The following is a 27,643-nucleotide window of genomic DNA, read 5'->3' as shown; positions in this document are numbered from 1 at the left end:
CGTCAGCCGCTGTTTTCTGGGTGGGACCTGTCTTTTGATGCTCAGGAACTGGGGTCTAAGTTCAGGTCTTTCTGGTTTAAGTTTTGGAGATGTTTTGGGTGCACTTTGCAAGCACTCTCAGTGCAGACGCTGCTTTCCTGCCATTGCTGTGGGCACTGAAGCCGTAGAAGGAGCAGGGCAAGCAGGAGGCAAGCTGCTGCTCAGAGCTTTGCCTGTCAAGCGCAGCGGGCTAAGATGTGGGGAAAGGAAGTGACAGACCCTGAGGTGTGGTCCTGGGGCAGAGGTAACCCCCCTGGGCTGCGGGAGGGCTTGCACATGCTGGCATGAAGCATCAGTGACACTTGCCCACTGTGTAGCAAGAGCAAGCATGTTCATCCCTCTGTTGCGTGAAACGCAAAATATGGCAATATTTGTCATTGGCCTGTGTCACCTTGTACTGCAGGCACTGCAGTCAGAGCAACCCAAGGGACTCTGTCCTGCCATTGGTCTTGATGTGGGGGACACATAAGGATCAGATCAGCTACACGCTTGGCTTTCAGTCTGTGCTAAGGGAATTCAGGCATCCAAGCTGCAAATGGGAAACTCCTTGAGGAGGCTTCTCATCAGAGAGGGCTGGAAACCACTGATTCCAGACCAAATCAGCCATGCCCAGGGATTTGTATCCGTGGGCTTTTGCTGCTGTTGGTATTCAGATCAAGTATTTCCAATTCCAGTCTCAGCCTTGAACTTCTCCTGGGATATCAAACATACTGAATCTCCTCCCTGAGGACTGACAAAAAGCATGGCTCAATATAAATGTAATATTAAAGCAAGTGAATCCCCTGCTGTATGTATTTCAGCTACCTTCAAATTTGCAACTACCCGGTTATCACCTGTGCATACTTCACTCACTGGGACCACGTCCTTCCTCTGAGCTGTGCTTTAGGGGCTGTTTTGCTGCATTACAGAAAAACTGAGAGCCAGGCTTTCATTTTGTCACGCGTATCCTCAAAACAAAATTGTCAGCTAGATCCTGATTGTGGAGTATTTACTGCTGGGGATGAAAAGAGGCAGGATAAACACAGCTTGAGATCCCCATCCCAAGATGAGTCTTCAGCACCAGCGGTTAGAAAAACCCACCTCAGGCTTGTTCGCTGAGCAAGCTCCCAGCAGAATAAACACGCCCCCACCCCCGCAATGTCATTATCGTGGCGTCACTGCTTCTGACAATAACTGCTCTTGTAACTTCTCCTAATTATGTCGATCTTCAGCTTACCGCTTTCTGGTTTTGCTGTCGGTCTCCTACCAAACAGTGGTGGCTGGCGAGGGAAGCGTGCTCCTCGACGCCCTGCCCAGGGCGCAGCAGCGGCATGGCTTGCTGTGCACAAGGGGGGTGCCGGTGCCAGACACCCACTCCTGCGGGCGTGGGTGTGGGTGTGGGAGCCTGCCCGGCACTGCCAAAGCCACCTGGCAGGAGGTGAGACGCTTGTTGCAAGTGGCCACAGAAAATAATGTAACGGTGTTTTCCTCTTTGAATAGATGGCAAGAATTACCTGCAGCTGCAGAGCAGCGGAAGGAGGGAAGGCCAGCGAGCCCGGCTTATCAGCCCCACCATCTATCTGCCCCAGAGCGCTGTCTGCATGGTCTTCCAGTACCAGGCGTGGGGCAGCAACGGGGTGATGCTGCGGGTCTGGCGGGAAGCCAGCCAGGAGCACAAGGCACTGTGGGTCATCATGGAGGACCAAGGGGAGGAGTGGAGGGAAGGTCGCGTCATCTTGCCGAGCTACGACATGGAGTACCGGGTAAGATGCTCGGGGAAGGTGTGCTGGATCGGGCCGGCATCTCCAGCATCTTTATTTCAGTGTTTCAGAGCCAGGCCCCATTCATCATTAGGGAATGTGACTGTTTTCATTGTGTTTCTCGAGTTACCATAGTAACTAAACGACACTGTTTGTTATTCAGAGAGTGCCTGTCTTCTGCACAGACTTGGGCTTTTGTTCAGCCTGTTGCCTTTTACATTCCTCCAATCTCCCACTTTGCAAATATTTTCCCTTCTTTTTTTTTTTTTTCATTTTGTTTTGTGCATTTTTCCCCCCACAACTGATGGTCATTAGATAGTCTGACCAGAGGCAGGCACGCAGCTCCAGGGAGCAAACCCAAACCCTGCAGCCAGGAGAAGTGGGAAGCTGGGAGGGGGCACAGCCAGCTTTTAAAGGTAGGCAGCAAACAGCCCTTCTTCAGGCTGGGCTGCAAGTGCTGACAGGGAGAAGGAAGAGGGAACGCAGGTTTGTTGTGAATCCGCTTGTTGGGTACCTTAGACCAGATCAGAGGGCTGGGTGCAGCGCTGTGGGATGAAGGCCCTGTCCCACTGTCAGATTAGAGGGGGCGGGAGGGATGAGCTGGAGGGAGCCATGCTGCTCGCTGCAGCCGCCTGAGCCCCGCTGGCACGGCCATGCCAGCACCCCGCGGCGAGGCTGCTGCTTCCAGGAGTGCCTTTGGCGTGGTTAGCCCTTCCGGGCAGCGTGCCATTTGCCAGGGAGCCAGGGCTACTGTTGTCACTTGTTAACGAGCATCAGCATGGAGTCCGGCACCCTCCAAAGCAGAAGGAAACATGTACTTTCAGGCTTCAGGCAGCACTTCGATGACCACCCTGGCAGGGAGCCTTGCTCCAGCCTGCTCCCAGCCCCGACCCTGACCTGGGGAGCTGCTGCTCTCAGGTTACTGACCCCTCCAAACTGCTGCCTCCCACGTGGGTTGATGGCCTGAGCTTGGGACCAACAGCTCTGACACTCTGTCCCTGCTCAGTCAGATGCCCAGCCCTTTAGGGAGGTGTCCTTGTGGGCAAGCATGAGTCCCGGCTGCCCAGGCACCCCAGATGAAAGGGGGCACCTAAAATAGGGAGAGGAGGTTTGTGAAAGACATATCCCTAGGAAATTATTTGGACCCTCGAGAGCAGGCAGGGAGATATAAAGCAGAAGCTTTGCACTGGAGCTGCATGACTAGTTTGCATGCATGTGTTTGGCTTTTTAATAAAATGCCAGTAAACACAATATGCCTACAGATAAGAATGATGGGCACTGGCTGACTACTTTATGTGTTAAATGTGAATATACCGGCATTAGCTAAATAATGGCATCATTATGTAAATAATGCAAGTCTCTCCACTCAGCAGTTCTTAGAGCTAACGACTCTATTTATTTTTGTAAATATGTTTTGCCTGTGATTAAGTAGGAATAAATTGACCCTTCTCCTCTAACATTTCAATACTTCTTATGTAATGTTGATGGGAACAGCACTTTACAGTTAATGTAGCTGTGCATTTTGTGTCCTTCCCTTCCTTTTTCTGATCATAGCCCAGTTAATACCACGGGCCAAATCTGCTGCTGCTGTAAGTCAGTGTTATGCCACTTGCATAATTTGCACAAGGGCTGGGGGGTGGCCTCCAATGCAGAACGTTGGTTCACGGAGTCTTTATTCCGTGCGAGAGGCGTTTCATTGAACAAATTGCAAGCCAAGTGCTGCCAGGCCAGGTAATGATCTTTCTGCCAAACCTGGGGCAGCTTTCACTGGGGAAGGGGTGGCAGAGGCAGGGCAAGGAAACAGGACTAGTCTCAGGTCATCTGCAGGTGTGCAGGGAAAGCCAGGAGCAGATTTCCTGCCTTTTCCCTCAGGAACAGCAGCCACTGTCTGTCTCCCAGCTTAGCATTGACATTTCTGTCCTGATTTCTCACAGATTGTGTTTGAGGGATTTATACGCAATGGCCACTCAGGAGAGCTAGCCCTCGATGACATCCGGCTAGGCACCGACATCCCGCTGGAGAACTGCATGGGTACGTGCCACGGGGGCCAGGGGTGGTGGGGGTGGGCAGCTGGGGCTGGAGAGCTTTCGCTCGCAGGCTGCCAGTGGGCCACTTTTCCCCTGATTGAGTTACTGGGAGTTTCTGGATGTCAGCTGGGACTTTCCTTGTCCATGAAAGAAATGAGGGGGAGTCAGTCTCTGGGGGATGGGGGCTCTGGCTGCTTTGGTGTGAGAGGCAGGAAGCACATGTCTGCTGCGCAAAGCTGAAAGAGCAGCCGAGGGTTACCGAGGACTCTTCTATGTGATAAGGACATACACCAAATTTAAAAGGAAAGTGCTGGACAAAAGAAACCAGCTGTCAGTCAGTATTACACACTTAGAGGCGCTGATGAGTTCAAAAGGAGTCTTCTCTAATAAGAAATAAAATAGCAGAGGGGTTTTACAGCAATGTTAGCAGAATAACAAAAGAAATTTTTGTCCTAGAATTCACCATTCCCCAAACCAGGCCAAAAGCCAGGTGGATTTATTCAATGTGAAAGACAGAGAGGACTTTAAAAAAAAAAGAGAGCAAAAAAAGTGTATTTTAGCAGTTTGCTGGTGGAGCCATTGCCCTGCCCTGTTCCTCTACCTGGTGTATCCACGCATGCACTCTGATAACTCTGGTCGCCATCTAGCTTGGTTGTAGATTTAGAGCCATCCCAGCTGAACGTGGGACCAGTAATATTCAATTAGTGGGATCTGTGCTGGGAGCTGCCCACAGTAGGAAGGCCCTGCTCTTCTGCATGCCCTGGGAGAGGTGTGTTTCATTGTTAAACACCTGCAAAGTGTCTGACCCATCCTGAAGTCGGTGTTAAAAGTCAGGAAGAGCAGAGCCTCTCTCCCCTTTGGGCTTTGAAAGGCCCCATTCAGTGAAGCTGCTCTCCTCACACCCACCAAGGGAGGGGAGAATTCTGGTGCCTCCTAACCCAAGCGGGACAGATGCTCTCTTCCAAGGGGTGTATCTCGGGGGATGAGGTACGGGACAAATTATGCCTAGGAAGGGCTGGTCGCATCGCTTGCCGCCCTGTGCAGGCAGGCGATGGTGAAGATGGTGCAAGAACCAGCATTAATAATAGAACAGAGGGTCAGGACTGCCCCAGAGATGCACTTGAGCGCCGTTGGTCCCAGTTTCTTTGATGCTTTGAACTCTGCTGGTCTCCCATCTGCCAAAAGAGCTAATACTCCATATGTCAAATTCCCTGTATTTAAGGCTTGACAGTGGTGTTTTAATCCCTTGCCTTCTATGGCATTAAAAAGAAGCAAGACTGATGATTAACATTAATAGCATTTCCTATCTAACTTCTTTTGAGCTCAGCAATTCACCTAGCTCCAGTGTTACTGTATCTTGGGCCTCATGAACCTAAAACTTAGTATTTCAGACAAAAACATTAATAAATTATAATGTTTCAAGTGTTGCCAGCCATAAAAATAACACCAAACTGCTACACAAAATTATTTGACCCATTCTAGGAAGTTTAATGGGAATCTTAAAACCGATAAGGACAGTTTGTTTCAGATCATTTCTAACCAGGGGCTCCCACTGCAAACTTTAACATAACTTATAGGTCATTTCTGATGTCACCAAAATAATAATGAAATAGTAGAGATACAGTGCTGCTCTCTCCCTGTTAGAGCCATGAGAATAGCTGACTCCAGCACAGGCTACTGTTTTTTCAAATGTAATCCTGGGAAGTAATCTGATTCCTTTTTAGCGTGAAAGAACACTAATAAGTCACAATAATTTTTTCCTTTGACAAATGTGTCATTCACATTCTGAACTTGAGTGATGATTTCATAGCGCTCAGTAGAGCCAGAGTCTGGTTCTGTGACTCACAGGCATAATGCAGAAGTAATCTAAAAATAATCAGAAGTCTATTACTTCTGCCAGAAGGTAATCAGTAATAAGTACCGATTATTGCTTTTCAGATCCAGTAATTTGTAATAGATTACTTCTTCAAAGTATCTTGAAAAAAGAAAAAAAATCACTTACCTTTGTTTCTTATCACTGTGAGATGGAGGGGAGCATGGCATTGATGCCCAGATGTTGCCACACAGTTCCCATGTGAATAACGATGCCAGAGTTGAGCCAGAAACCAAACTGCTCTTGCAAATTTTAGGGAGTTTCACAGTTTCATGACTGGGCCAGGTGGGGCTTTGTCTTTGGATGACTCAGGCCAGCCAGTTGAATCCAAATGACCCTCAACCTCGGACATATTTTCCTCTGAAGTCTGTGTCTGAGTTGAAGCTTATTGTGTCTGATCAGTCCCCAGCTGAGACAGGTTTCTCCCTGTCCTGGGGAGGTTGGCTAGCATCCTGTGCTGTTCCCAGCGAGTGGCTTCTGTGGGGCAGAGCTGCACGCCTGCTCCACTTGGCTGCTGCAAATCAACAGTGACATGAACTGTGGCCTTGTGTGTAATATTCCCTTCTCTAATACTAGTTTTTGGTTTTTTCCTTTGCAGAACCCATCACAGCTTTCCCAGGTGAGAACTTCTACTTTCCAGGTAAAACTGCACTTCTCTCAGTGGTTTCTTTCGGCTGGCATGGGCTATTACATTGAAGGAAAGCAATGTGCGTGCTTGTACAAACAGCAAATGTTCTGAGCAGTGAAATGGCAAGTGTGTGCTAAGCCTCCCCTGCCGCAGCAGCAGGAGGTGGCACCCTCTGACTCCTGCTAGGTGACAGGGAGCAGGCAAACAGACAATTCCTGCTGTCTTGGGACTGAATAGCATTAGGAAACCTGCCATCATGAGGTATTCACCCTCCTGAAGAGCAGCTGACCCCAAAATGGGAAGGCTGAGGAATAAAGGATAATTATCAACTGACTTAAACAAAAAAACAGTAGCCGATTAAAAGTGAAAAGAGTGTCAGTGACTTAAGTTAGTGGGGGGGGGGTTCTTTATAGATGCTCTGGCAGTGGTGGTGTTCGAGCTGCTGGGGAAGGAGGGTGGGGCCGGTCTGCTTGGAAGGGGAAGGGAGTTGGGAGGTAGAAGTGGGAGAGCAAACTGCCATGAGGAGCTCTGAAGGTGACAGTCAATAAAAGGAAAACAAGGTGAAATAGTGCATTTAATAGCTTAATACTAGCCTGGAGGACAGAAACCGGTATTTCTCTGATCAAACCTACAGAGTAAGAGAAAAGGTGAGGAACTCAGAAAAACTGCCTAGCTCTTTGAGCAGTCAGTGGGGATGCTGTTTGTCTTGCTCTGGGGTGGGAAAAGCTGTCTGCTTTTGTGGGAAAGATCAGTTTAGTCTGTCTGAGGTTCTTTTCCTGCGTTTTGATTTTGGATTTTGTTTTCCTGCCTGCCTCTTCAGGAATGCATCTGGGGGTTGTGTTGTGATGAAAAGCAAACTTGGGGCTCCCCTTAACTTTGAAGGTTGTTTTGTCAGTTCAGTCAATGCACCCTTTGCTTTCACTTGGACATGATGTCCATACTCTTCCCATCACCTACTCTGCTGGTGGGCTGTAAGATATGGCTGGGCTCTACCCTAGAAGCAGCTATGTTTCTGTGCAGGGCAAAGCTGTCTCTGGTGGGTACGTGCGTTGGAAGCTGTGGCAGTAAAGGAAAAGTAGACACCAAGACTGAAGTCACGTGCACGACTCCGTCCCTGGGGTGTGACGCAGGCTGTCGAGCGTTACCAATGGGAGGGACATGCGCAGGGCATAACACCATATTTTACAGTCATACCCATACTGTAGCAACTAGGAATTTGGGGTTGCTTGTTTTTATCTTGCTTATTTATCTGCTACTCAGGCTTGTGGTGTCACTGAAAAGCTGCTGCAATATTCTCAGTTGACAGTTAAAGCCTCACAACCTTTCCTTACTTACACCATCACTCCATGTTCTCCTGGGCCTGGGCTGGTACCTATTTTGCAGACACCATCCTTGTCTTCTGGGGCTTGTAACACGTGTGTCATCTTCAGTTTGAACCTCCTTCTGGGTCCTCACACCAAGTCTATCCCAAAGTCCTGCTAACTCATGTTGTTTTCCTCTTCACCCCATGCCTTGCTGCCTGTATGCCTCCGTTTCTCCATCGTATTCCCCAGGGCACACTGGCTGGGTAGGGACAGCATTTGCTGTGCCCAGCACAGTGAGGTGCCTGAGCACCACAGGCAGGTGCTGTTGCAGGCACACCTCCCCTTCACACAGGAGCTCACCAGCTTATGCCAGTGGGCTCCTGCCCATTGCTAGCTCCCTCAAGGACATCCTAGCACTGGTCACAATAGGTGAGCAACTGCAGCAAATGTCGAAAAGGTTTCCCTGGCTGATGAGCAGGAATAGATGAGACAGAGGGATGAAGTGACCAGGGAAAGAGCAAAATGCAGAGGGAAAATATGAAGTGAAGATGAAGACTGTAGACTGCAAGATAGTAATTAAAATGAGGGAGACAGAGACACCCAACAGAAGGAGAGGGTAAAAGGAGGGGAAGAAGTCCCTAGCTGAGAAAAGAAGAGAGACAGAGAGGAAAGACTGTGCAGGAAGTATTGAGATGTTCTGTAGCCCCCACTCTTGCAATTACCTGATGAGCTGAAAAAGTCAGATGCCATTAAAAATAATAGCAAATCCTTCCTCTCCTGACTTGGGAGCAGAGCTGAAAACATGCACCTTCCAGGATCACAAGGCAAATAATAAGAGAATTGTGTGGGTGGAATATCTTTCAGCTGGTGGGTCGGGATCGTACAAGACCAGTCAAGTGTGCTTAAACTGTGCTGCATTTGAGAGTTGATGCATCTCACCCTTAAAGAAAAGGTATAACAAGTAGCTCGAAGCAAGGAGTTAGATAAATACCAGGTTAAAAATAAGAGACTTATTCCAAAGAGCGTGGAGACAAACCATGGGGAGAATTTGCCTTTGGGACTGGTGGATTCTCCCACACCAGGTATCCTGAAATCAAGACAGGGTTATCTTCCTGGAGAAATGAAAGGTAGCAATTAAGAGGTTGAGGCTGACACTGGTTCTGTGGCATTCAGATTAAATGAAGGTAATACTTGCTTTCATCTGTGCCATCTATGAAAAGTCCAGCTGTGTTGCTTGTCCACAGTCGTTAATGTCAGTGATTTCAGAGAGGAATACGAGCTGTGACAAAGCAGTGGCAGAGCAAGGCAGGCAGCCCTCTAGGAGGCTCTCTGGAAAGGATTTTCTCCTTTTTTTCCCCAGATGACATTTGCTCTTGCTTCTTTTGGGTTTTGATTTCTGCTGCACAGCTCTAAAACTGGTCCGTGTAGAGTCTTCCCTGTTGGGAAGAGGAGGGGGCTGTACCTGGCCAGGTTGGAGGTGTGAGTGCAGCAGCACACCCACATTAAGGCATCCACTCTGTAGGGATTAAATCAGATTTCCGTTGACCGGTGTCCTAAGCTATGCATAAACACAGCACCCACAAACTTGACAGCAACAGCGGGAGGCGTTCCTTTATTAAGACAAGAGCCCTAGTGAATAAATGAGGAAGGGCAAGTGTGTGTGTGTGTGTGTGGCAGAAGGCAAAGGGGAGTGGAAAAATTATTAAGTTAAGAAGATGGATTTTTTTTTCCATCTCCCTGAGCAGAGAACTTTTCCACTGATATAAGAGAAAACTTCCAGAGAGCAGCAGAGCCAGTAAAAACAGAGCAGATAACATCAGCGCTGTGTGCTGAGTGGATGGGCAGCTATATTTAGTGGCTGACAGTGTAAGGAAGAACAATCATTAATGTTGGGAATTGGCTTCGTTAGGGCTTAGAGACAACTGAGTGTGATTCCTTAATGACTTCAGTTGCTAAATGAACTCTCCAGACTTCTGCTATCTCCTCAGCAGGGCTGCGAGGTACGGAAACAGGGCTGAGGAGGGGCTCTGCACCACCCCTCATACTTGCAGCCCTGGCTGCTGCATGGGGACATCTGGAGCCGGTCAGAGCCAAGCAGAAGTTGTACTGAACCCGCAGCTGCCTCGAGGTCCCCAGGGATCCCTTCCCACAAGCGGGATCATCTGGGGCGTATCACGCTGCTTCCCTCCATCCCCAGGCAGGCACAGGGCAGAGGTGTGTGGGGAGGGGGCTCCTCTATGGCCAGACCCACCGTTTGTATTCCCAGCCTTGCGCCAGGCAATGTCCAGCCGTCGGGAGGCTGTGCAAACCTTCCTTCCCTCTGTTCTTCAGAGGGGAGCGCTGCTCGCCCGCAAGCTCGGGAGCTGTCAGCATCCCTGACACCTGCCGCCCTCTCCCCACCCCAGTTTCCACCAGCGGGGCCCAGTGCATATCGGTGGTGTGAGAGGCTGTTCGCCTGTAAACCTCTTGCTGGAGCAAGGCGCTATGTAAGCAGAGGCTGTCACCGAGCGTAAACACAAGTGGCCTCTGCACAGCGAGCAGACCTGCGATCTTCCCGGGGGTCAGGCCCGCGCCCCGGTGCTGTCAGGCGCAGGCGAAGTGTTGCTGATCCATTGGGGATGGCGGTGGGCCGCCTGCGGGTCTGAAGCAGCTTGGCCAGCTGGATCTGCGGTGAGAGACGGCAACGGGCTCTCAGTGAAGCTCAGGGCGGTGTTGAACATGCTGACCCCGGCGGGGGGCTGGTGGCGGTCCCCGCAGGGTGTCCCACACTGCCACCCCCTGTGCAGTGCAGCGCTCAGGGAGGCTCAGGGATGTGCTGCTTTCGTTCCCCCGCACCTGGGTGGCCGGTGAAGGTAGAGAAGGAGGTCGGAGGGCTGCCTGCTCCGTGCCTTTGCCACCCCCAACACACAGCCCAGCCTGTAGTCCCCTTCCCCAGGCGCCGTCAGGGGGCAGGAGGGACGGGGCCACCCCCATTCCTGGCGGCAAGGTGTGGCTGGGGTGAGATGCGGCGAGGGCGGCGTATCTGGCAGGTAAACTTCTCCCGAGACATCCGAATTTCTTGCCTACAATGACAAATATGTGGGTGGTTCCCAGCCTCCTGCTCTGTAAAAGCAGGGTTTGTCTTGCCTGTGTGGCTTTTCTTCTTGCTTTTGAGGGTTTTTTTTGTTGCAGCTATGCATCTGGGTGCAGTGTTTGTTCTTATTTTTACTCCCTGTGCCTGGGTTTTAGGGGATGGGGAAGGGAGGAAAGCCTTGTGACTGGCGGAGGAACCATCATTTTGCCTCATCTTCTGTGCCACCAGCAGCAGAAAAGCTGTCACCATCCCGAATTTGCTAGCGAGTGGCTCAGCTGGTAGGGCATTGTTTGGAGGGGAGGGCGGAGGCCATGCTGAGAGATGCCCTTGCTGCTAGCAAAGTCGGGTGCATCCTGCACAGTTTTGTTTTTTCCCCTTGGCATCCTCCGAGTCTGCTCAGGAAACCAGGTTGGCGTATGGTTAGCGCAGAGCTCAACAATATGCTGACACCAACCCACAGGAGCCCCCAAAATTCTGCTTGCCAGCACCCAACCAGGGGGCTGCCCCCTGCCAGTGGGCTGGGGGCAAGAGAAGAGGGCAAGCAGAGTTGGGGGGGGGTCGATGTGTCCAGCAGAAGAGCAAATCCTATGGAGAGTTTCCCCAGGGACTTTGGCCCCCTTGAAGTAGCCAGTAAATAAACATGGTGCAAAAGTGCATCTCTCCCAAGTTATTTACAGCTCAACCCTGCAAGCAGAGCTGGGGAAGTGGGAGCAGCGTGTGCAGGTGGAATAGCGCAGAGCCAGTCTTGGCCGTGGGCGTGAGCACAGGCACCGGCGTTCCTCTCCTCGGTGCCTGCCGGAGGCGCGTGTGTGTGCATGCTTCTGCGGACTGGCAATGAGGTCCTACGCGCGTCTGATCACCAGATGTGCGCCGAGCTGTCCCAGGATGACCTGGGAAGGGAGAGCAGCGCTTTGCAGCCATGCCCTGCAACATGCTGCAGCTGCAAGAGTAGGAAGGTTAACCGTTGCTGGGCTGAGCATGGGTGCTGCCTGCCCTTGAATTCAAGGGAAGCAGGTGCTTTTCCAGCCCTCCCTAGATGCGTTTGCTTTACCAGCATGAATTCATAGTCCTGGCTTGCTTAAGCTGCAGAGAGCATGAGTTTCTTATGTGAGTGTTGGGTTGAATTTCGCAGCCTGTGCTGTGTAAATAATCGTTACCGTCCTTTCTTGCTTTAAAAAATAATAAGGAAATCTGTAAGTCTGTGAATGGGGCACCTAGTGAGACCAGATCTGTGTGCAGAGCACTTTCAGAGAGAGATCTTCTCTGTCTTTTCCATAAGAACGACAAATGTTTCTCCCTGTAATTTCTTTCCCAGTCTCCTGTTGTAACTTCCTTGGCCATTTGAGATTACGCTTTTCCTCCAATTAGGAACGTGATGTGTTTTGTCACTGCTTGATGACATCTGCCATGTGGAGACAAAACTAGGCGGCTGATCTGGAGAAGGCCAAAAAAAAGAGGGGAAAAAAACATTTGTTGATGCCAGAAATAACAGTAATAATAGCGTGCATATGGAATTTGTATTGCAATCCAGGCAGCCTGATAAATTAAAAGGGAAGAAAAAGGCCCTTGAATATGTGGGCTCAGCAAACACTAGGCTGTGCTCCCCACCAGGAGCATGCGCCATATTCAGAGGCGGCCCTGGGACCTCATGTTACTCGGTGCTGTACTCTTGAAAGCATGTGTTTCTTTTTGTGCGTCTGCATGCCTCCCACCTAGCAACCCTGTTCTGTGTCTCCTCCCCAGGGGCAACCCTCCTGCCAGGGACCGAGCCCACAGTGGACACGGTGTCAGTGCAGCCCATCCCAGCCTACTGGTATTACGTTATTGCCGCCGGAGGTGCTGTTGTGGTGCTGGTCTCCGTCGCGCTGGCCCTTGTGCTCCACTACCACCGGTTCCGCTATGCGGCCAAGAAGAGCGATCACTCCATCACCTACAAAACCTCCCACTATGCCAACGGGGCCCCTGTGGCTGTGGAGCCCACCCTAACCATAAAACTAGAGCAAGACCCCAGCTCACGCTGCTGAGAGCCGAACAGGAACAAGAGAGCAAACAAAACACAAAACAGACAGACAGACAGAAACTAAGACTTCAAATACGTTGCCTCAGTTTTGCACTTTTTTCCTTACCTAGCATACATGTGAACTCTTAGACATCTCCGTCCCTTCTCCGTCCCCCCAGCCCTCCCCGAATCTTTTACAAACTCTAAACTAATGCTGCATCTTGGATCGCCAGAAGAGACACACCGCCCCTTCACTTCAGAAGTGAACGCTCCCTTTCGATTACTTTTCGAGGACTCTTGGGGTGTTGGGTGGGGTTTTTTTGTTGTGTTTGTTTGTTTGGGGAATATTTTTTTGTTGGTAGGCTTGTTTGGTTTGGGTTTTTTTCTCCGCCGTAGGCAACATGCAAGGAAACTTGATGGTGAGCCTGGAAGCTTGTGTGTATGGCTCGTGCGCGTGTGTGCTAAATCTGTGTATGCGAGTGTGCATGGGAGAGCGCGTGTCTGACTGACTGAATGTATATTTAGAGATAGCCCCTTTTTCATTTGCTTGTTGTTGCTTCTACTTGCACAGGGAATGCTTCCCCCCGCCCCCCCCTTCCCGCCTCCCCTCCGGAAGGTCTGGGACACGTTTATGGTAAATAACCTGATTTGTTTACTTGGGGAAGAGAGCAATGCTTTTTTGTTGCCTTATCTAGCTTTGGCTGGGTTTCTTGTTTGATAGCGTTAATGTCTCGGGTGCAAAATGAGAAGAAGAGGCCAGGCTGGACAGTAGGAATGTCCACCTCACATGGCTAGAAGAATCCAGAGAGGTTCGTAGACATCCAAAAAGTAAGATCTCTCCATCTTATTCTTTCTGCAGCCAACATGATAACACAGCCATTGTTTGGAAGTGGGGGAGGGGGGGACCCTCCCCTTCCCCCACCTGCAAGTGAATCTATTTAAAGTTGCCTTATATCAGAGAAGTTCATAATGAATGTTTTGTTTGTATTTGTTAAAGCCAGCCTTAGGGTAACACATAGACTTCAGCAGGTCTAAGGTGGATGCTAAATACTGTAGTTTCTTGAGAATTGAAGGTTTATTTATTTTGTAAGTATCCTCACTCTGGGTGCTGATGCTTTTACTTTTACACGGGGAAGGGGGAGAGGGCTCCTCCTTGTCTTTCTGCTAGAAATGTTCAAGGAACAAGTATAATTCCCCTTTCTGGGTTTTGGGTTTGGTTTTTTTTCCTCTGCCCAATTCATAGCTGCTGAATCATAAAAATTGCCAGTTGACTTTCTAGAATGTCAATTAGTTTTGTGTTTGCTGATGTTCGGCTTCTTAAAGCATCAGTAACATCTAGCAAGCAAAGCCTAGCAGGCGCACCTGGAGGGCCCAGCTATTGCTGCTGTTTTAACCAGGGAGGTGAGATGGAGCCTCCAACATGCCTCCGACTGTTGAATGGCCCAGCATATTGTAGTGGAAATGCCTTATATAAATTACTGAATGATGACATGCAAAAGTGGTTTGAATCGTTAACTCTAATCTGTTTGCAGGCAAAAAAAGTACCTCCAGTGAGCAAGGTTCTCCATCTTGTGTTCATTTGTGACAAGTGATCAGATTCCCTCCCCCCTTCTAAACTTGCTAGTGCTCCTCACCCCTCCTTTGCCCATGAATATTGCATAAAAATGAATCAAGACGAGCAGCTCTGTTAACTTCCCTGCAGTCTTGAACTTCCTTTTGGTCTGGGGAAAAAGTGGAAACACAAACGGTGCTGTGTGTATGTGGTATTGGCCCCTGTTGCAGCGGAGCCCTCTCCTCAAGGGGTCTCTGTTGATGGGGGGGTCACTATCCCCTCCCTCCCTGCCTTTATTCATGCAGCCTGTTTCAGTTTCTCATGCTGTTTACTTAGCAGATTTCAGCGGGAGCCCCTCAGCTGCAGCAGCAAGTGTCTAAAACGTGCAGGGAACGCATAAAACCCCAGGGTGATTTGGCATGGTGAGCATGTTAGGGGGTGGTGGGTCCTCGGGGCAGCATCCCACCCCAGCCTGGCTCCTGCCAACTTTTTGAGGGTGGCAGAGACGTGCCTGTCCCAGCAGAGCTGGAAGGGACCTGGGGGAGCCCCTGTCACCTTACAGGTGGTGCCGCCTAGAAGTCCCTGGAGAGGGGCTTCCAGGGCAGGGGTGCTTTCTTCATGAGCCTCCTTGTTACACAGCACTGGTGTTGCGGTGCATACGGTTTGTGATGTGAAATCCCGTCCCCTCTCAGCCAGCTGCAAATTAAAGCCGATGTGAAATATTGGCATGCGCTTGCAGGTCAGCCCAAGCCATGTCAGCAGATGATACCGTCATGTTTCCAAAGTCAGTTCGATATCCCTAGGTCAGACAATCCCCTCGCTTCGACCAGGTTCACCTCCATGGACTTAGCAAGTGCACATCGGTGTGTCAGAGAGGAGAATGTGGCACCCTGTCTTTCAAACCAAAATCACCAAAGACAAAACAGAACGTCACTTCGAGATTTTTATTCCCAGTTATCCCCTGCTCCTCGAGCCCTGACATCCCCAGCGTTGCCCAGTTGCCTGTGTGTGAAAAATATCTTGTGGAAATTTGAAAATCTTTGAAGATGTATTGTGTGGAATGTAATAAAATGATGATATTTTTATACAAATATCTGGGGTTTTTCTTCCTTTTTCTTTCTTTGCTAATGAGAATGCTGTTGGTTGAAATGAAGCAGTGTTTCAAAACTGCATGTTTTCTTTTGGAGCATCAGGGGTATCTCCTTTAGCAAAGTGAAGCTCCTGTTCCTGCTGCGTGCAAACCTAGCTCCCCGGCAGTGCAGCTGGTGTGCGCACCCTGCCTCACTGCACTCAGGATTGGACCATTAATAGCGGCTTTTAGATCCATTACGTTTGTACCAGTCCTTAGTGGGAGTTTTGGGCGGCTGGACTGACACTTGGGATTGTGTGGAGATTTTGCTAACACTGCTTAAGTGCTAAATTGCTCAATGTGATTATGCAGAATTCCTCTGGCCGGGGCCCCTGGAGGCAGGACATCCGACTTCCCGGGGCCCTGGGGGCCAGCTGGGCTGCCAGCTCAGCTGAGCTGTGCGCTCTGTCCCCGAGCACAACGAAAACCGGGTAAGCCATTACCAAAATTAATAATGAAAATGGCAATGCATTCCGTGAAATCCTTGCTGGGCCTCTGGATGTCGGGCTGTGTAGGAGAGCTGCACGAGAGTGGCCCGGGTGCCACGGCACCAAGGGTTTGGAGAGATGTGTGTCCCCTGCCTTCCCCCCACCTGAGTCCTCCCAGCTTGTTACAGGGACCTCTGCTGCAGCATTTCTCCTTCCCATCTTCTCTAGGTGCACCTTTCACACCTTCAAAGGAGTCAGCAGCATCACATTTCATGTGAAATATATTTTGCTGCCAGTTTGAGAGGTTTTTCTTCCCATCCTGCATTTATTTTCCTTCTATCACACTCTTTATCTTGGCATACAGCTCAGCTTTGCAATGAAACTTCCTGGCTTTACTAGGAATTCAGGCAATCAACAAAAAAAAAAATAATTCAAATGTGATCCCTCGCTTTGGCTGTTCAAACACAAGCAAAGCTGAGGACCCGTGCCGCACTTTTGTTGTTTTTTTTTTTTGCTCTAATTGTACAGCAAAGCCCATACACTTGTAATTTGCATTTTGTACACTTCAGTGACTGTCCAAGCAAAATTCAAAACAAATATGCACATGTGAAAAACAGGGAGGGAGAGACTGGCTGATGGCTTCCCAACAAGGAAGAAAAAAATTCTGTTAAGTAAACGGACAAAAAGGGAGGAATTGTTCAGGGTTTAATTATTCCGTATATGTGCCGCAGCCAGATTGACCGGAGAGTTGGGTGCTGCTCAGGCTGTAGCACATCATAGGGAAGAAAGCAGCTAAAAGTAGCACACTTTGTTTAAGAAAATAGATAAACTTAGTGTGATTTGGATGCAACCTTGTCTGCAGGTAACTTCAGGGGTTTAAGAGTCTATTTAAAAAAGGGGGATAAACTTTTTGGGGTAGCAGTAGGGGCTCCATATTTCAGGGAGTGGCGTGAAGGGTGGAAGTCTGATGTGTCCTGTGTACCACGAGGAGGGTCCAGATGTGGCTTCCCTGGTTTTATGCAGGGTGATGGTGTCGGTCTTTTTATCTCTGCAGTTGCTGCCATGTTGTAGGGAAGGCAACTCCGTGCGGCTGGCAGGAGAGGGCCCATGGGCCCTCTGTGTAAGCGATGGGGCAAAGCCGGTGGCAAACGGGAGTGCGAAAGGGGGAGCGGTGGCCTGGCAAATTAAAGGGTGCCGTGGGAAGGGCTGTGCTGTGCCTTGCCTGGGCAATGTCAGCGTGCCCGAGATGGATGGTCGCTGAGGAGCAGGCTGCAAAGCACAGTGCTCATTCACCCGGCCCGGAGACTGGACGTGGAGCCAGGTCTGCCCGGGCAAGCGCCTGCAAGATGGCACTTGGTGCAGGGAACCCAGGGCTGTAAGGGCGAGGCTGGCTCTTTCCTGGGCAGGGCTGAAATGCCTCTGCTGGTGAATGCAATGGAATAAGGTAGAAATCAGATTGTGCACAGGGCTGTGTTGAGATTTTTGCCCCTCTAGAAACCCTGTGAAAACCTACTGACTTTATTGGGGCCGGCCCCAGCTCACCCCGTGTCAGGGCAGCAGTGAGGCGCGCAGACACCAGGCGAGGGCCCCGAGGCGAGCTTGGACAGCCTCTTGGCTTTCCGCCACAGCTCCTCCATCAGTGGCTTTGCCGGCTCTTAGCAGCAGTGACTGCCAGTTTGAGGAATAGCGTCGTTAGCCGTCGCCACTGTAAAACAAACAGCAACAACAGGGAGGGAGATAAACATATCAGGATGCCGCAGAGCTGCCAGCTTCTCCCCCAGCTCCAAGCCCTTGCGCGGCAGCGACGGACTGGCAGCGCTGCCCTTGCGCTGAGGAACTGCTCAGTTTGGGACTGGCGAACTCCAGCATGGAGCGCCGAACCCGAATGGCAGCTCCTTACCCGGGTAGTCCAGCGCTAAGAGAGAGGGAGAGGAAAACCACACCGTATAATGCCACTGTAATGCCGTGCGCACGCACGCACGCACGCCGCCACCACTGTTTCCCTGGCCCGGTGCCGGCGCTGAGGAGAGGTGCAAAAGCAGGACACGCTGGGGAAAGGGTCGGGCTGCAACAGGGGACGTGGCTGCTGCAGGGAGGGTTTGGCAGGGTCCCCACTTCGGGCAGCCACCTTGGCCATTTGCCATGCGCGCGGCGAGGGCAGGGTGCCACGTGCCAGAGGGCAGCGCCGGGGCTGGAAATAGCTGCCTGCCTCAGCCTGGCTTCACATCTCTGAGCGCTTTCGGTGGGAGTCTTCACCTGCCCAGCCACGCTTCCCCATCTTCTCTGCAGGCGGGAGGCCCAAGGAACGCAGGGGGCTCCTCGGTGCCCCCCAGTTTGAAGCTGGTGCCGCAGTGTGCACCATGCACTGCTGCCGGGCAGCCCCAAGGCAATCTGAGGATAAGGTCCAGGGGTTCCTGTGCTGCAGAGGGTGGCCAGGCAAGGGGAGAGGCTGCTTGTTTGCTTTCTTTAATGCTCAGCTGTAGCCAAAGCACTGTTTTAATTTGAAATTTGGCAGGGATTTAGCCCTTTTGTAAACTGAAGTCATTGTGTGTTTCTGGAGGAGTGGGGAAGAGAGAAGTAAGGCAGATTTTCGGCTGGAAATAGAGCGGTGGGGGATTCAGAGGGAGTGTTTCTGCCTGGTGCCTGTGCTGCTGCTTTGAGAAGTGCTTCCCCGTTCACATTCACCCAGGGTGGGAGGTGTCGCTCCCCCAGCCCCCGGGGCTCCCAGCCGAAGGAGCAGCACTGCGCCGCTGCCGCCGCCAAACGGAGCGGTGTCAAGGCGAGGCCACGGCGGCTGCTCTGCTGTGTCAAAACAAAATGATGTGTGTTGGAGTCGTGCTATTGCTGCAGAGAGAAAAGGGCTGGGAATGAGCAAAGGGAGAAAAGCGAGGATGAGAGCAGAGCTGGAGTGCTGCCTCTCTGCCAAGGCTGGGGAGCAGTAGTTTCTGACCCTGTTTCTCTGGGCTTAGCTGGATTTAATGTTTCAGGCCCTCGTGGGCGCTGTTTGGCAGCAGAGAAGCTGCGCACCTCCGGTACTCCCCTCGCCGGTCAGGGTAGCACCAGCCGAGATGGATGTTGTAGCAGCAGAAGAGAGAGGTGAGCCCATAGGAGGGCACTTGTTGTTTTCAGGCAAGTGAGCAGCACACGGTTGTTTCCCCACTGTGGAAAGGACCAGAGGGCAGCCAGCTACCCCTCTGTACCAGGAGGCACAGCCGCAGACATTACTGGGGAGTGACAGACGGTAGGTAGCAGAGCCCACAAGCCACCATCACCTGGTGCATCCCCTTCAGCCCCAGAGCCCACGGACCCCTGTGGGAAGTGGGGAGCAGGTCACCGGGAGTCCATCCCAGGATTTCTCCAGGCCAGACTCCCCTGTGCCAGAGAGGTTGCAGGCAGGCAACAAAAAGGGCTGGAAATTGCTGCAAATTTGATATATCATTTGGGAAAGGCACGTCCTGCCAAGGGGCTCATTTTGTTCACCTAGAGAGAGCCCGAGAGGCCACCATCTGCAAATGCCTGTGTGTAGAGAGATGCACAGTGACAGAGCTCTGCCCTGGGAAGGAGGGACCCAGCAGGAGGCAGCGCTTGGCGCCCGGACTTACACCAGACAAAGTCAGTTGAGAAAGAAACAGCCATTTTTTTCTCGATGGTGGTCATTTGCCTTGGAGGAATGTGTCTAGGTTCCAGCAATTGAGACTGGGCAGTGCTGGTAACCCCGTGCAGGCAGGCTGGTGTTGAGCATGTGTGGTGATGCGAAATGTATGCCAGTCCATATGATATACTGGCCTCAGCTTTGCAGAGGTGAGCTGCCTTGGGCAGGTTTGGAGAGCTTTCCTGCAAGAGGCACATATATGTCTGTGGTAGGACACCAGAGAACCTCGTCTGCTCTTGTGCCTCCCTCGTCCACCCTGGCAAGGCATATCGAGCACATGTCACCCCCCCTTCCCGTAACCCCCTCTCTGGCCCAATCTCTTCCGCCCCTGCTACTATTTTAAAACAGATGTACACTAAAGCTCCTTAATCTCTGGAAATACTAATTCTCTCCTGCTCTCCCTCCATGTGAGTTCATACGAATGTGGTACTTAAGTCGCTCCTTGTCTTTGATTAGAATCTCATCTTTCTTTTTCAGGTCCCATAAATTAGCCTTTTAGCTGGCAGTGCTCTCAGATCCAACAGATAACAGCCTTTTCTCGGCATCTGGCCGTTTCCAACAGCATCACTAACATCATCTCTTGGGTATGACTGGCTAGGTGCTCACAGCCATCATTTAGCACACACGCTTTAAAAAGGGCCTTTCACTCAGGAGAAAGTATTCCTCATGTTTAAATACAGTTTCCCCTAACTTTCTTGCATACCCTTCTCCAGTATATTTTTTTTCCTTTTAAAAGGCAAAAAGGCAATTGTGCCTGAAAGCTGCCCTTTAAGGAAGCAGCTCTCCACAGCACAGGGCAATGCATGTTTCTCCCATTCTGCCCAGCAGCTTGCAGGGCTTTTCTGGGGACTGCTTTCCAAGGGGGTCACTTCCCATGGCCCGCTCCACTTGTGACAATATTGCTGAGACTTGTAACAACGGAGCCTAACTGATGACAAATAGCAGGCTAGTTTCTGTGACAGGAAATCATCTCTGCTAGGAACTGAACTGAGACCACCAGCTTCAATTCCCACAGACAGCCACACAGCCAGAGCTGGTTCTGTTAATGACTCGAGAAACCCCAGTATGGAAAAAGAAACATCGAGTTACATTTTTCCAAAGCCAGCTTAGAGCCCTGCATGACAACATACAGTCTGATAGCAATGAAATGGTGTGCGGGGAACAGAAGAATGAGGGCCTATCATGGGCCTGAGGAGGAAGGAGAATGGGCGAGGAGGAAGATATCATTAAAGCGGCACTTGGAGTCATATTAGCGTGGGGAATTGGGAAAATTGCTAGAAGAGTAAATAGATTTTGGGCTGGGCTTTTTGAATAAATGTTCTCTCTTTTCAAGTTTTCCCAGCGCTCCTTCCTTTCAGGCTGCAAGAACTAGTGTTCTTTTCAAAGTGTTGATTAACCGATACTTTGTTTTTTCTGGCTTTTCCCTCAAGGCTACCCTGGGAAATAAAAAAGCACCAAATTGCTAGCTTGTTCTCACACAAAATTTAGAGGAGCTACAATACGGAAAGGCAAAAGACTTCTAACGGCCTTTCCCCGCACGTGGGCTCCTTGGGCAGACCATGGTCCAATTTCAACCTTTGCTCGTGTTCGAGCAACCTACAGTTTCCATAGGGTTGTGTGGGTGACACGGATGACAAATTTCACTGCTTGTCTTCTGACAGAGGACTAGCAAAGCAGACGTCTCCACGTGTGAACTGTTTTGCAAGCTATTTTTCCACATGTTCGGCTCTAAATGTTTGCAAGAGGCCCTCAGGCAGTTCTCCCAGCCCTAAGATGTTGCCATCTGGGCCTGTCAGTTCTGGAAGTGTTGAGAAATCATGTGAACTCGCTGCTAAAGTGAGGATTTACAGAAGATGGTGTGCACCTATGTTTCTTCAACAAGCTACCAGCAGCCTCGAGTCAGCTTAATTACCTGGCTCACTAGACACAGAGCTCATTATCAGGAGGGGAGAGTGTTGGGGTTTGTGTGTTCCTGTTGCCAGGTTCACTTGAAAATTCAAAGAAATGCCTTAATCTTTTGAGTGCAGAGGGCAAAAGACAATTCTGCCCAAAAAAATGGGTATTTGGGAAGGTATCATTAGTACCATCACAGAGGATCACTGCAGGCAGGTGTAAGGTAGGATTGGGGCAGCATGATGTTCAGCAGAGCCCCCTGCTCTGGAAGTGAACCTTGAAACGTCGCTGGCAGGGATTGCCTGATACCATTGCCTGGGATAGCAAAAAAATGGATTTGACAATTCAGGAGGCCTTTTCAAGACCTAAATCTCTGTGTAAATGGGCACTAATATTCATTTATAAGGTTTTTGAATAATTTCTTTGTACATGGCTTTTTAGGCACAAGTTACATTCTTTGGTTTTGGTTGTTCATAAGTAACCTCTTCAAACTCTTCTTGCCATTTTTGCACAAGACACAAAGTAGCCTTGGTTTTCAACCACAACTATTTCAAAGGTGTGACTTTGCTGCTTTCTAGTAGTCCCTGATTTTCTGCATTCCTGATCATTTTGAGGTTTCTTCTCAGTTGAGCAACCCAAGTTACAGTCAGCTTTGAAAAATCTAAGCAGATTGAAATGAAAGGGCATTTTCTTTTGGAAAACTGAAAAAGGGCCATAGTAACTGTATGTAGAGATAATGCTAGGAAGACTGCACAGGAAAATAACTTAGTTCTGCTCAGATTACAGCATGTGCATTTGGTTACTAGTGCTTGATCTGAGCTGAACAATAAAAAGAAATGTCACCACTAAAAGGAATTTGGATCAGAGAAATGTTAACATAAATGCCTAGATATGGACACCCATTTCCCACTCTCTCCATTTCAACCAGCTTTTGCATTAAAACATATAATGATGGTACATGACTTCCTCAAATTACCATGAATTTATCTGAAACCCAAACAGAAACTGGGTCATTGAAGCTCTGTGTCTAGTAAGATGTATGGGAAAAGATGAAAAGTAGAGTGTGCTAAATGGATCTAGCATTAGTGGCAAGTAATGATAGGCACTAAGATCCTATTCAAAGTTGTAAGAATAATACCCATGAACATGTTAATAGTGAATTATGGTAATTATGCAGGCACCAATGACAATATTTTAGTGCTATTCAAATTATCTGGTTTCTTTGCTTTCGCTTGCTCTCTTTTCTTCTTAAAAGTTAGTCATTTGGTGGCCATGAAATGTGATGTAGTGGGAAGATCCTGTTCTCTCAAGTGTGCAAGAGTCTTCATTGACTTTGGCCAAAGGAAGAAGAGGAAGAGTTCTTCCTCCTTCAATGAGGAAGAGCCTTCCAGTAGTTTAACTATTGCTTTCTTCTGGCCGGTCTCGCAATCCAGTGACCAGTGGCAATAATGCCCGCAAAAGGCCTCTTTAAACAAACAGCGCTTCCCATTTTGTTGTTCTAGTGAACTTCCCAAGAATGGAGGATGACTTTCTGACCTCTGAGCAAGACTTTGAAGACAACGATGATCCAGGTTGGTACCCAAATGCCACATGGGCAATTTATCTGGAGGAGCTTGTGTTTCAGTATCAGATGCCACCATTACTCACAAACCTCAGCTTTAGTGGGTGTTAGGAGCTAGAACACGCTCAAGAATGTACACTGAAGTGGTGGCCTAGTGTCTGGATGAAGACATTAATTTTCTTTTCTTGTTTTCCTTTTTCAACAGCCAGCAATCTTGCAAAGTCAATATATTGTATTTGTGTTAGGACAAGTGGAACTGATCTTTCAAGCATTAATTGCTGCTTGCATGGCATTTTGACTTGTAAATGGAGAAAATTAAGTCTGGGAGCTGTGACAGATTGTCTCCATAGTTTTGAACCCAATGGCACTTGAAGGGCCAGAGTTTCAGTGGGTGTAAAATGCTAGCATGCTATTTACATAGCCTGAGATGTAAAAGTGAATTAGGGTGCCTAACTTTTTTGGTAGTTTGGTGCTTTGCATTATTTGTAGACCTGGGTTAGCAAATCCCACTGAGATATACCCATGGTGGTGCTTATACTCTTGTAAGGCCATCACAACTCCAAGTAAGAAATGCATAAAGGTGGGGGGGGGGGGAAGTGATCCCTGGATAATAAGTGCCCATTCCACTGCAGATTACTTTGGATCGGATAGGAACGACACACTGTTCTCTACTAACTCTCCAGGAACCCCGAAGCTAGACAAAGAAAAAAGCTGGCTCTACACCCTGGATCCCATCCTGGTGACCATCATAGCGATGAGCTCCCTTGGCGTCCTCCTCGGGGCCATCTGCGCTGGTCTGCTCCTCTACTGCACGTGCTCGTACGCTGGGCTGTCCTCACGGAGCTCCACCACGCTGGAGAACTACAACTTTGAGCTGTATGATGGCATCAAGCACAAGGTCAAGATGAACCACCAGAAGTGCTGCTCGGAGGCCTGATGGGTGCCCTGGGGATCACCCTCGGTGTTGCACCCGGTGAGGTGGGCTGGCGGGGGGGTACTTTTTTTGCTGTTTTCTATGGGAACTGAATGCCATAACGGGAAACGAGGGGTGTGGGAGGAGCGAGGGGAGGCGCTGCTCCTGCCGCCAGGTCCCACCAGTGAGTCACGCTCCGCCAGGACCGAGCGGGCTTTCCCGCAAACTGGACTGTGCCGGGCGAGGAGGGACCGAGATCCTTGTTTGTTGGTTCATCTTCATTTTCTGCTGATGCGAGTGTCTGGGACATGGTGAGGGAGACTGGTTTACCTTTTGGATGTGAGAAACTAAATGTTGATTGTTATTTCCCACCTCCTTTCTCTGGTGAGCCTCTGAGAAGGCTGAGGGATTTCTTCAGCCACCCTATCTTTGGAAATCACACACACACACACACACACACACACACACACACACAGATGGAGACCTGATCCATTTTAGACCCCATCCAGATATCGTTTTAGCTGTAGGGATTTGTGCACTTCACACTAAGTCCAGGAAGCTGCAGTTTCCAGTCCTGAAAATGGAAGCATGTTGTTACCTTCAACTTTTCTTCTCCTGGTAGGGGGGAAAGGTGGGATACTGGCTTTAGTGTCGATGGTAACAACAGCCCTTTCTGAAATCATTAAGAAATAAAATAGAAAGGAAACCCTATGTGTAGAAGCACCTCTTTGAGAGAAGCTGAAGAGCCTTAAAGTGATTTGTGAATAAGAGCCATTTATTAAATCCAGATCTTGGATTGCAACAGCTGAGGCCTTCATCAGGAAGGCCTTTCTTTGAATCTCCCACCCCTCTTGATCCTGCCCTTTTTCTTTTTCTTTTTGCTATAATGAGAAAATTGCAGCAAACAAAAGATAGAGCCTGTCAAGCTGCCGGCGCTCAGGCAACGGCTTTGGAAAGGGGGCTTCGCTCGGGGTTTGACTTGAGGCACAGTGCCGAGGCCTCTCCGAAGTGCCAGGGAGGGAAAATGAACAGGGAAGGAGGCTGGAGCCATGCCCACGGCTCCGGGAGCCTGGCTGTGGCACCCACCGGCCCCCCTCGCCTTCATGGTGCTCCCCTTCTCTCTGGAGCTGGGGGGCACGAGCTGGTGCCGTCAGCACCGCTGGACCAAACGGCTGCCGCCGTATCCCCTTTGGAGCAAAGCTGCGCTGCTCCTGATCAGTAGCAAAACCCAGAAGTTTTATTTATGAGCTGTGTTTTGTTTTACTTTGAACAAGTGCCTTAGAAGAAGTATTTTTCCTCCATCTGATGATCAGTGCTGTATCAGACAACAAGTGAGGCCTTCGTCCTTCCCCGGCAAAACACTTTTCTTCGCCGCTCTTTACCAGGTAGAGCCCGGCTGAAGAAGTCTGGTCCTTCTACTTTCAAGTGGTCTGGCTACATTGTCTGGCAGCTGATAGCTCTCCACTTACCACTGTGCCGTGGGAGAGGAGTGTTATGAAAACAATTTAATGGAGAAAAAGAGTTCAAATGCTGGGCCCCAAACCAATGCCTTCATTTCCAATTCCGTACAGACAGATCACCCTTATCAGCTTGCACATATATAAGCGAGAAACCTTTCCAGCATGTTGAGTTTGCTTTCCAGGGGCTCTTTGGAAACACCTGACATGTCCTGATTTTACATTTTGCCTAGCAAATATTTTGGGTTGAGGATGGATTTCTTTTCCTCGCTAACCGCAGAGCGCCGAAGGTGTGATGTGCTGTGAAGCTCAGTTTGCAGAGCCCCTGCAAACACATCCTGTGGGAGGGCAGGTGTTTGGGGAGACGAGCAACATCTGGAGAGGAGATGAGCACGGACAGTGCCACAGCTGCTCCTCCGTGCCGTGGGAATAGGAACATTTGTCTAGTGTTTCATGAAGAGCTCCATCAGACAGCAAGTTTTTAGGAAAAAAATCCATCTTCTCCACTGTAAGAAAGACGCATGTGTTACTGGGGAAGTAGATATCAGCAGCTGTGTCGTCAACACATCCACGGTTCATACACGCACACGCAGAGACGCGCACACACAAAGACCTTCATTTTTTTAATTCACGCTGTGCACCCAACAGAAACAGCAGTAAATGTATCTCAGATTCCCCTTTCGAATCACCTTATTTCTTTTGGCGTTCTTCGTGGACAAATTCCACAGGGGTGTTATTTTACTGTACAAAAGAAACAGGCAGTAAGAGGAAATGTACCAGACCATTTCAAAGCTGGATTGCTGCTGCTTGATGATTTTATCCCCTTCAAATCACAGGAGAGGGGAAGGATGAATGGAAAAGGACCATACAGTAGAAAAGTCGACTTAGGCAAACCATAGGAGAAAATATATAATTAAAAAGGTGACGTTATGGTGTCTCGTAGACGTACAGAGAGAAGAGTTCGTATATACATATATTCAGAAATAGTGTGTTTGCACACGCACGTGAATTCTCTGTATGTATTGTGTATGTGACTTCTTATTCCGTGGGACTGACTCGTGTTAATATATCTCTTGATCTGGGGCAGGAGAGTACTGCTGATCTTGGCACTAACTTGGCATGGGCCCAGCGAAGCGTCTGCCCTGCGTGTCCCACTTGCCCCTTCCAGACGGGGCAGGGCCCACGCACATGCGCTTGCTGGGCAGGAGCAGGCCAATAATGCTGCAAAGCCGATACCTCACTTACCTCTGCTGGGTGCTTTACTGTTCTTCTACGGAAAACTGTGTTTGATTGTAACTTCAACAGGGAAAAAAAAAAAGTTGTCAGTGCATTCAATTCATTGCATCCTCCTCTGCAAATAGATTAGGTTTGCTGATCGCAATTCCCTCTGTGAAATTCAGAAAAGAAAAAAAATAAGAAATCAGTGTTAATGCCTTTGCTGAAATGGGCTGTTGCCTCCACACCCTTCCCGTGGCGAGGACGAGTTGCTAACGGGCGGGCTGCAGTGCTGGGTTATTTAATTTTGTGGGAAGGTGTGGGGGGTGAGCATGGGCAATCAAACCATTAAGAAATTATATGCAGAAATGGAACTTCTCCAAGGTTTGCAGTTCAAGGTGTTTGACCGTTCACTGGCTGAGCCAGGACTTATGGACTTAAAGAGCTTTTACTGTGATTCTTCGGTGTAAAAAAAAAAAACCAAACAAACAAAAAAAAAATCAAACTGTGTTTATATGATTTGTATAAAACCTTTTAAAATTACTATTTAATAAACATTATGGTAGAGATTATGTTTCAGTGGCTTTTTTTATTGATGAAAGAGCAGCAACAAGGAAACCGAACTGAGAGGGCTATGGGTGGCCAGAAACCCCAGGGAAACCGAGGCACAGCTGGAGACACACAGGGCCATGCCCACCACGCTCCTTTGCTGCATGCTGCCCATCCCTTTGGGTCACCCCGAGGTGACGCGGGGCTTTAATGCAGACCCTGTGCACACGTGTCCTCCTGCTCGGACACATCTCTCCTCCCAGAGCCAGGGACGGCTGGAAGCTGCTCTGCCCCAAGAGCGACACCTGAACACAAACCCAAAAGCAGACACAGGTCCCTTCCTGCCACCCTGCACCGCTGCCCGCTGCTGCCAGCGATCCTGCAGAGGACTGTGGGTTTAGGCTAAGAAAAACATAATTTAGGACTGAAAGGGCTCGGTGCTGAGCAGAAAGTTGCAGTCAAGGCTTTGCAGCGCAACCACATAGCGGGGTAATGGCCAGCCGGGGGGATGATGGCTGGGGGGAGGACACTGGCTGCACAGGGGACTGGGGGTGACTCAGAGCACAGCAGCACAGCCACCACGCAGGGAGAAACCTGCACCCCCTCTGCCTC

The 27,643-nt window shown here is 49.7% G+C and overlaps 1 protein-coding gene across 13 annotated transcripts in view; it reads left to right on the top strand.

Annotated features, from left to right (window-relative positions):
- The window catches only part of NRP2 (neuropilin 2), a 93,887-nt gene extending 66,836 nt beyond the window's left edge, over positions 1–27,051 (top strand). For 5 of the 13 annotated variants that reach the window (XM_075028220.1, XM_075028219.1, XM_075028217.1 and 2 more), the window contains 5 exons: positions 1,519–1,781; positions 3,713–3,809; positions 6,277–6,318; positions 22,839–22,907; positions 23,530–27,051. In XM_075028220.1, the coding sequence (XP_074884321.1) occupies positions 1,519–1,781; positions 3,713–3,809; positions 6,277–6,318; positions 22,839–22,907; positions 23,530–23,834 (776 nt within the window). In that variant the 3' untranslated portion in view covers positions 23,835–27,051. Of the gene's footprint in view, positions 1–1,518; positions 1,782–3,712; positions 3,810–6,276; positions 6,319–12,426; positions 15,328–22,838; positions 22,908–23,529 lie in introns of those variants that run through there. The other 8 variants (XM_075028225.1, XM_075028226.1, XM_075028222.1 and 5 more) reach the window with 5 other exon arrangements.
- The last annotated feature ends 592 nt before the right edge of the window (positions 27,052–27,643 follow it).

Source organism: Buteo buteo, chromosome 5 (genome assembly GCF_964188355.1).
Source record: "Buteo buteo chromosome 5, bButBut1.hap1.1, whole genome shotgun sequence".
Classification (NCBI taxonomy): Eukaryota; Metazoa; Chordata; class Aves; order Accipitriformes; family Accipitridae; genus Buteo; species Buteo buteo.
Note: the sequence above shows the minus strand (reverse complement) of the source record. Positions and strands in the feature narration are given on the sequence as shown.